This window comes from Gadus morhua, chromosome 8, assembly GCF_902167405.1.
Source record: "Gadus morhua chromosome 8, gadMor3.0, whole genome shotgun sequence".
In the NCBI taxonomy this organism is placed as follows: Eukaryota; Metazoa; Chordata; class Actinopteri; order Gadiformes; family Gadidae; genus Gadus; species Gadus morhua.
Window position 1 is genome coordinate 607701 of NC_044055.1, and position 10000 is coordinate 617700.

At 48.0% G+C, this 10000-nt stretch overlaps 1 protein-coding gene across 3 annotated transcripts in view; it reads left to right on the plus strand.

Moving 5' to 3' along the window:
- The window catches only part of LOC115549011 (low-density lipoprotein receptor-related protein 8), a 92291-nt gene that overhangs the window by 40410 nt on the left and 41881 nt on the right, over positions 1–10000 (plus strand). For all 3 annotated transcript variants that reach the window (XM_030363988.1, XM_030363990.1, XM_030363989.1), the window contains exon 4: positions 9583–9711. In XM_030363988.1, coding sequence (XP_030219848.1) covers positions 9583–9711 — 129 coding nt within the window. The remainder of the gene's footprint in view (positions 1–9582; positions 9712–10000) is intronic.

Here is a 10000-nt window from a genome sequence, read left to right on the forward strand (position 1 = left end):
AATATTTAATCGTGATTAATCGCATTAATGTCATAGTTAACTCTAATTAATCGCGATTAATCGCAAATTATTTTTCTATGCTAAATATCCCTTGATTTTTTTTGTCCCATAATTCTTCTCATTTTAATTCTCTTATCAACATGGTGAAGTGCATCGGCTTGCCTTGTGCAAATGATTTTTTATTGATAACAACATTGGCATATACACTGATCAAAACAGGACGATACAAAAAAAGAGCCTATAGTGCAATTAAACGACTGCTTTGAACAAATGTAATTTGAACATAGCAGTCAGGCTACTGCTTCTTTGTTTTGGTTTGCGTTAACGCCGTTAATAACGCGTTTAACTGACAGCTCTAGTTTTAACACATAATGCCGTGTGTAATAACCAAATATGTGTTTGTATTGTTAATATTTCACTCTGATTATATCAATATTTCGACTATCTAACCGATTTTAATAGCTATCTGTGTTTGTCTCCTTGTCCTTCATTGTATGTTTGGAGAGAAGCATAAATCGCTGCTGGGTATATTTTTTGTGTTCAGCAATGAGCCACAATGTGCTGAACTTCCTTTGGCTGTTTATTTCCCCCCCCCGAGTTAACTTGCAGCGTGCATAGCAATGGTGTCGGAAGGTGAAATCTTGCAGTTCAAACTTCAGAGTTGCGAGTCTTGATTCAACTCTATTCAACAAATCTGCACGTCCCAAGGACAATTCAACAACACACTTTATCGTTTCAAATGAATGTGACGATGTGATCCATTTGACTTGATTTGTTCGATTCATCTCTGCGTCCTCATCTTGAGATCAGAAACACATTCTGGTGTCCTCCAAACACGAAGGTCAAGTACAACGCTGATAGTTCAATTCAATTAAAAATACTGTAATCGTTTCAAATATGTTTATTTTAGATCTGTCTTAAAACACATCATCGCATATTGTCTACTCAATAATTAAAACCACGATGTAAAGAGGCCACTGCGGGATCTGGAAGTTTATATGCAATTAAATACACTATATATATTTAACTGTTAAACTATGGAACATAAATCCAATTACAGATAAATGAGCGGATGGATTATGCGCCCCGACTTGCCGAGATAGATATCGACTAGAGGAGAGGCAGAAAGTCATTTATATGGAAATCCGATTAATTCACACGCTGTAGTTATCTAACACGTACCACAATGCACGCCAGTATTCCCCTAAACCAGCGGCCTCTGTGAGCTGTGAAGGCATTGATTCTACCCACTTTGACTCAACGTTTGTATCAGGAGGTCGAACTTACGGCTGGAGCTGACCTGTCGTTATGCCCTCATCGGTTCTAACAGAAGGCCTTTAGTTTTGGACAGCCTCAGCAGTGCCGCCCTGGTGGTGGTGACCTGTCGTTACGCCCTCATTGGTTCTAACAGAAGGCCTTTAGTTCTGGACGGCCTCAGCAGCGCCGCCCTGGTGGTGGTGACCTGTCGTTACGCCCTCATTGGTTCTAACAGAAGGCCTTTAGTTCTGGACGGCCTCAGCAGCGCCGCCCTGGTGGTGGTGACCTGTCGTTACGCCCTCATTGGTTCTAACAGAAGGCCTTTAGTTCTGGACGGCCTCAGCAGCGCCGCCCTGGTGGTGGTGACCTGTCGTTACGCCCTCATTGGTTCTAACAGAAGGCCTTTAGTTCTGGACGGCCTCAGCAGCGCCGCCCTGGTGGTGGTGACCTGTCGTTACGCCCTCATTGGTTCTAACCGAAGGCCTTTAGTTCTGGACGGCCTCAGCAGCGCCGCCCTGGTGGTGGTGACCTGTCGTTACGCCCTCATTGGTTCTAACAGAAGGCCTTTAGTTCTGGACGGCCTCGGCAGCACCGCCCTGGTGGTGGTGACCTGTCTTTACGCCCTCATTGGTTCTAACAGAAGGCTGCTTGATCTCAGCCACACACCCATCGCCTCCTGCTGGGGCGCTGATGACTCTGAAGAGGAAGGACCCAAGAGGAAGGTCCTCTCAGGGGGGGGGGGGGGGGCGGGGGTGAACTGGCGCGTTTTACGTGACTGACACCTGCCAGATCTCCTCCTCGTCACTCCTTTGTCGTTAACCTCGTTGGACGCTGTAATTCCTCTTTGGCAGCCGCTCCTCAGGCAGGGAGACTAAGGAGCGTCTCCCGTGTGGGTGGGGGGGGTTGAGGTGCTGGCGGGTTCTCCCGTGTGGGTGGGGGGGGGTTGAGGTGCTGGCGGGTTCTCCCGTGTGGGTGGGGGGGGTTGAGGTGCTGGCGGGTTCTCCCGTGTGGGTGGGGGGGGTTGAGGTGCTGGCGGGTTCTCCCGTGTGGGTGGGGGGGGTTGAGGTGCTGGCGGGTTCTCCTGATGAAAGTGATCAACCTTTTGGGTTTCTGCTAGGCTTAATGAATCGGTTTCAGAAGGGGAATCTCAACACATGAGGAGAGGTGGGGGCTGGCCTGTGACGCCCTAACGAGCCAGCCCCCACCTAACGAGCCGGATTAGGCAGGGTTGGCAGTGGGGCGACGGCTATGAGGTTCTGAATTTGGGCTTTGAACGTTTAAAACGTTTTAAAGGGTTACTTATATTTGATAAGATAGTTGTTTAAGAAATGTGCGTGCAATCGAATGTTGCAAAATGTCGTTTTATGCAACCAAAATAAAGCTGCTTCAAGTGTGAGTGTAAAATATATAAATAAGAATGATATTAACTAATTATAATTTAAAATACATGCTGAACCTACCCTGAGGAATCACATGCTTTGTGTGGTGTATTTATGTGTTGAAAGGAGTTGGTCGTACTGATGACAGTAGACCCTCCAGAAACCGAGCCGACTGGGACACTGTGCATTCAATCCTTATTCTTTGCTGCTTCTCTAAGTGATGAGTATTAACATGATGTAGAGAAAGGTTTTCTGCCAACAGGCGAAGACCCTTTACATTACAGGTATCAAGGAATACCTGTTAGGTAAGCTTAAAGCACCTGGCACAGGTATCAAGGAATACCTGTTAGGTAAGCTTAAAGCACCTGGCTAGCGGAGCGTTAGCGGTTAGCGGTTGATGTTGTGTTGTTGCTTAAGACCATTAAAACCATTAAAACCATTAAAACCTGTTCAAATCAACCTGTCTGCTCTGCTTGATGTGGACTAACTTGCATGAATTACACCCCGAGACATGCTCCTATTACACGATGGCTTAATATGACTGCATCTGTTACCAAATCTCTCTCTAGTCACTATCTCTCTCCAAATCCCTCCATCTCTCTCTTCCTCTTGCTCTTAACCCATCTCTCTCTCTCTCTCTCTCTCTCTCTCTCTCTCTCTCTCTCTCTCTCTCTCCCCTCTCTCTCTCGCTCTCTCTCTCTCTCTCTCTCTCTCTCTCTCTCTCTCTCTCTCTCTCTATTGCACACTGTTGGAGATTGTAAACAGTCTCATAACTTCCCTCCCTGTCCATCTCTGCCCTTTCCTCGTCAAACTCACACACCACGGAGGAACACTAAGTTTGCACTCAGATCCACAGAGATGCGTGCCAGAATATTTCTGGCTCAATCCGTGCGTTCATTATTACATGCTGGAGTACCGTCACGGTGGCATATTAAATATTTAAATTGAGGGCACACAGTGTGTCTCTCAGAGGGGCTAAATTGAATGTGTGTTCAGGAAGGCCTTGGACTACAACATCTCCTAACGCACGCGTCTTTTCCCGCTCTTTTCCCAAGAGGCAGCCATTGTTTTTCTGCATTCTCATTCGTTCAACGTTCGAGTCAATTTTAACGTTTACAACACGCGGCGCGTTAATGGGAGTTTTGTTTCGTACTCTCAGTGTGGTGGGGTGATGGCGGAGGTTGAATCAATACGGTGCCTATTCTTCATCATTTTCTGCTTTCAGTCATGGGGAAATCGTTTTTTCTGGTGGATTGTTATGCAATGGATGCTCACTTTACCAACGTCAACCCCGTTTAACTTGACTGCAGAACCCATTTCAACCCAGTTGAAGTGCTCTTTGGAAAACAATGTTTGGTTTAATTTGTGTTGATTTAATTGTCATTGATAAGCGGATTAAAGATGTTTTCCAGAGTGGTAGTGGTGGGAGGGGAGAAGGGCTTTGGCTTTCACAAACCTCTCGTAGACACCATCGATTCTGGAGGAAGAGATTTGTGATATTGACTTTTAGGATCCCTGATATCCACTGCTGTTGTATGCACGTTAGCTGGAGGTGAATTAAAGTTTTATGCTATTCATCTAGCCCTGTGGGAACAAAAGGCATAACGCACGGCCATAAGTGCATTTTTATTTCCTTTTTAACACCATTCCGTCACAATTGTTCTCTTTGATTCTACAAGGGAAACAACACAAGAAACAACTTGAGTCTAACACAGCATAAAAAGATTCCTTTTAAAGGTGGCTTTAAAGGAGTCTAAAGAGTAGGGCTCAAACGCACCGCCCGATTGGCTGACCCACATGCTTTGATCTACGTCGATGATAACAACATTAATAACGTGATTGATACAAAAACATGAAATAACGACCGCACTACTTCACACAGTGAGTGGGTTCAGTGCAGCTCAGACAGAATGTACTCTTCCTCTTCCTCGTCAAGAGACCTGGGGAGAGAGCGCGACTAGGAAATGCACTTTGATAATTACTGCGCCGCGTCTTGCTGTGTTGCTGTACCAGATGTATAATTCACTGGGAGGATGGGGTCTCTTGAGCCATGACTTAATGAACCTATAAATCCCACTTTGACTCGTACTCCTTTCAAGCCCCCCTTGTTATGCCTTTTCATCGTCGGAGAAGGATCGCTTGGTACCCCAACCCTTAGCCTTCACCCCACGTGAAGACACTTTAGAAGGGGGTGAAGGGCTTTTAGATCCTGACGTCACATCGCACCGTCCCTTTTTCTCCATTTTGGAAGTATAGGAGAATAGGACACGTTATTATTATATTATTAACATGTCTGACATTATGATTGTATGTACATGTTAAGGTGTTTTGGTCCTTCTTTAGTTATTCATCGTGAAAGATTTGTCATTAATGGAGGCATTGTGCTTTTGAAACGGGCAAAGCGTTTCATACGCTAGACGTGGGAGGAATATTACCCAGACGCTGTATCCGGTACAATGCATCTCTTCTCATTGAGACTCATGCCTTTTCTACATTGTCCCTGACGGATGAATATTAACAAGGCGTGAGGGTGATTAGTCAAAACAAACCATTTTAAAGTCCGTCCACTGGTAACACCACCCAGGTAGGGTCCACCCAGCTGGCTAACGGGCCTTCCTCTGAGGTGCCACAGACGCTAATGTGATCATTTGTTAAAACAAGATGTCGGCTAGGCTTTGCAGACCTACCGGTGACGTGGCCGTTACTCACGCCTGGTAATTGCACTCATTAAAGTTTTTTATTAAAACAAATGAGGCTGTGATGGAGCAAAGTTTCACCAAGTGGCTCGGGGTGTAATCACATGGGAACACAAACGAGGAACAAGAAGCCATTGTGTTGTTAGATGATGCGTGAAATTAATAACCACCAGTCTGTTCAGGATTACAGATTGGGGGGTGAGGGGGGGGGGGAAGGCATTTTTGTAATCTTTAGCATTCCATGCTCAGCGGTCTGATCGGATGACAAGTGCTGGTGGAAGCCTGGTTTCCGGGCGGGGGGACATCTTAAGTTGTTTCTATCTATGAAAGAATTTATAGAAATTGGCCATGTCTGCTATTGCCTCCATTTTAGAGAAGACAGTTATTGCAAAAAATAAGAGAGGCTTCAGCTGTCTTAGTTATTGTCTTGAATGGGTGTAGTGTATGAGGACTCATACCTGTCTTCCTCCTCCCCTCTTCCTCTTCCTCTTCATTATTATTACATTATGACGAGCCAAGAAAAGGAGTTTAGCGTTTTAATGTCAGCCAGTTGACATTAAGGAGGCGATGCAGAAGCATGAGTTATACGTCAGCGGTGGATTGCCGCCGTGGGTCTCTCTGACGACGCTAGCAGTTTTGCCGCTCCCTGACGTGTAGTTTCATTGGTGAAGAGGTGCATGGAAGCTACGGCAGCGACGGCATTCTGCTGACACACAGACCCCTGTCGTCCTCACACCGCGCCCACACAGTGCCCACGACGGCTATTCAGCACAGACGCATAAATGAGGCCTAAGTGATGCTGTCAGATTCCCTCACAGCGCTAAAGGGGGATTCGTTCCTAGACAGACACCAGGGGGGGGTGAACGTACACACCAGACAATGGAGATGACGTGTGGGTGTTGGGTCTGGGTTAGTCAGTGTAATTGCTTTCTATTATAGTGGCCCTCCCGCGCCAGACCCCATTAGCTACGTCTTTATAAAATCAGAGGTTGACCGATCGATAACCGCGGCTCTGAGGGATGGACGAGCAGGGGGGGGGGGGCACCGGGGGTATTCACTTACCCTGCAGAAGGGTAGGGGGAGGGGGAGGGAGGGGGGGGAGGAGAGGGGAGAGAGGGAGGAAGGGAGAGGGAGAGAGTGAGAGATAGGGAGGGGGAGGGAGAGAGGGAGGGGGAGGGAGAGAGTGAGAGAGAGGGAGGGGGAGGGAGAGAGATAGGGAGAGAGGGAGGGGGAGGGAGAGAGAGAGAGATAGGGAGAGAGGGAGGGGGAGGGAGTGAGAGTGGAAGAGATTGAGCTTTTGCTTCATCAAAGGGCCATCCATTAACAAGATAGGACAGCTTTTTTTATCTCTCCCTTTATCCCTTTTCACCGACTTCCTCCTCCCCTCCTCTTCTTCCTTCGTCCCTCCCGCCTCCTTCCTTCCTCTTCCTCCCTCCCTTCCTCTACTCTCTTCTGCTCCATCTCTCCTCCTCCTCCTCCTCCTCCTCCTCCTCCTCCTCCTCCTCCTCCTCGCCCACCTCCTCCTCTCCCCCTCCTCTCCTCCCCCTCCTCCTCCTCCTCCTCCTCCTCCCCCCCTCCTCCTCCTCCTCCTCCTCCTCCTCCTCTTCCTCCTCCTCCTCTTCCTCCCCCTCCTCTCCTCCCCCTCCTCCACCACCTCCTCCTCTTCCTCCTCCTCCTCCTCCTCCTCCTCCTCCTCCCCTGCTCCTCCTCCTCCCCCCCTCCTCCTCCTCCTCCTCCTCCTCCTCTTCCTCCCCCTCCTCTCCTCCTCCTCCTCCTCCTCTTCCTCCCCCTCCTCTCCTCCTCCACCTCCTCCTCCTCCTCTTCCTCCCCCTCCTTTCCTCCTCCTCCTCCTCCTCCCCCTCCTCCTCCTCCTCCTCCTCCTCCTCCTCCTTCTCGTCTCTCTATCTTCACTCTGTATCGATTCCTGTGATTCTTGCGTAGAGATGGAGGAAGGTCATTTGGCAGTTGGACCCTTCATATGAGCCAGCTCCTCTCTCCAGCTCCTCCGTCTTCCTGTCCGTCTGTCTAGTTTCTTTTTAGTTTTTTTGGCCCTTCCACAGAATTTGATTGAAGGAGACGTTTTTATTTTCTCGAGCTGTCAGGTTTTTGTAGGATAATTTTTATTTTATTTGCTGCCTTCAACTCATCTAAACAGTTTTTCTTTTCTTTATTTCCCTTGACTCGTGCTAATCTTTTCTTTCCCTTCTGGTTCTGAGTTTTAATCAATTATTTAACTGAATTCCAACCTGTTTTTCATTGCTTTTTACTGCTTTTCCCTCCCTCCCTTCTCTCATCTCTAATCTTCTCCTTCTCCTGAACTCCTGAACCAATTTCTAGAATTAATTTCCTCTGGTCCAGCGGGCTCGTTTCTCCAGAATCATAAGCCCTAAACCCCCGTTGTATTCCCCACACTAATACCGGCGGTTCCTTCTCTGCCGGTGGTATGGTTCTAAATGTGAATACAACCCTACAGATCGCTACCGGTGGGTCTGTCCGCTGAGCCATTGCATCCTTCAGGTCCGGGAGGCCGAGTCCTTTTACACTGAATGATCCCCTGTCAGCCTAGCGCCCAGGCCTGCCAAGCCTCACTCGCTGCAGGCCCCACCGGCCTGCGTCTCCCTGAAGTCCCACAGCCAACTCCTCTCAAAAGACCAGTCCTCAGCATGAAGGAGGGCTGGGACTCGCAGCCACCTGGCACCCCCGCTGTACAGGCCGTCCCCCATAGCTGAGAGCCCAGACACAGTGTACTATAGCTGCAGACGTAGTGGGCTTATTGGGTTACTTTGACAGAAGGGAGAGATTTGGATTGATACAAAGTCATTTTAAATCAATGACCGCCCACATATAAATCATCAAAGTATCCTGAATTTCCCCAAGGGGATGAAGAAAGTATCTACTTATGCAAAATGCAAATTATATGTTTAACACAAATAATTTGTGACAAATCATCACGGTGTGACTTGGATATTGAAAAATTGAAATGCATGAAATATTTATTTTGGAATGCATCATTGCCCAAAGGTGCGCATCCGTGTAGAGGATACACTGTCCTGCCTATCGTTTAGCACCTCCCCATTTCAGTTGAAATTACCCACAATGCCATTTCTACTTCGGTATCGACCCATGGTCCCGGCGTCGTAAACATTCCCGCGGTGGCGACTGTTCCCAACCGTCACGGAACCATGCTCGTCTGTCCGACGCAACGTCGGCAACGCCAGAGTAAATCAGTGCCTAGTAAAAGTGCACGTTTGTGCATTGCAGCAGTGCACGTGCAGTGATGTGGGAGCATTGGGAGAGGAGTAGGTTGACTGAAGCCCAGCAGAAGAGATACAGAGTCGGGGGCGTTTGGCTCGTATGTGTAGACACATTATTACCAACTGTATGTACACTGCTGCTTAAAACACGCACACGCACACACACACACATGCACACGCACAAAAAACACACACACGCAAAAACACACAGGTAGAAACAGGGACACGCACACACACATGCACACACACAAATACACACGTACACGCACAGGCACACACACACAGGTGCACAGGCACTGGCACACACACACAGAGACACACAGGTAGAAGCAGAGACACACACAGACTCGCACTCCGTCTGGCTCCAGCCCTCTGGTTCTGTCTCCACGCGGGCAGATTGGCAGGACTTCAGCAGGAGGTTCCAGGCTGTTTTTATGACGGTTGATTGGCGGCCAAACCTGTGTTTCCCTGTGTGTTCCATGGTCTTCTTCTAATGGGTGTCAGCCGAACGGATTAGTCTGATAGTCCTGCCGGGAAGGAGGCGGTTTGGCCCGAAGGGCGGGAATGTGTCTTCAGGGGATATGGAATGTGTTCTGTCGTAGGGTGAGCTCCGAGCTCTGGTTGTTCTTGCCGCCATTGTCTTTAAGGATTCGTGAAAACGTTCTCCGTGTTCTTTCGCTTTACGCTATATTCTCTCTCTCTCTTGTTCTCTCTCTATCCCTTGCTTTTGCTTTTTGCTATTTTCTCTCTTTCTTGCTCCATCTTTCTCCCTCTCTCTCTTTCTTGATCTATCTCTCACTCTCTCACTCACTCACTCACTCTCTCACTCTCTCACTCACTCACTCACTCACTCACTCACTCACTCACTCACTCACTCACTCACTCACTCACTCACTCACTCACTCACTCACTCACTCACTCACTCACTCACTCACTCACTCACTCACTCACTCACTCCTGTAGATACTCACCCTCTCACTTTCTCTCCAACCACAGGCAAACAGACCTGCCCTCCTGAGAAGTTTGATTGCGGGGGTTCTACCAACAAGTGTGTCTCGTTGTCATGGAGATGTGACGGCGAGAAGGACTGCGAGAACGGCGCGGATGAGAAAGACTGCGCTTCTGGTGAGTTGAATAAATTATCATTGGCCCCTCCCCTTTATAATGAGCATGAAGAGGCGTGGCCAAATCACCATCGATTGTTAATTATCCATTCTACAGGACACCTGTTGAATGGCTCTCCTTGCTTCTATATCATTATCATCCATGTTATGTTATGTCTTCGTGGAGAAAGTTTTTCCGTGATTGAATTGAAAATGCCATCTTTGGTTCTGAATACATTAAGGTTAAAAACGTTCACCTTACTTATTTCAAGAACGATTTCAGTTGAATTAAACAACGTGCACCGTTTCCA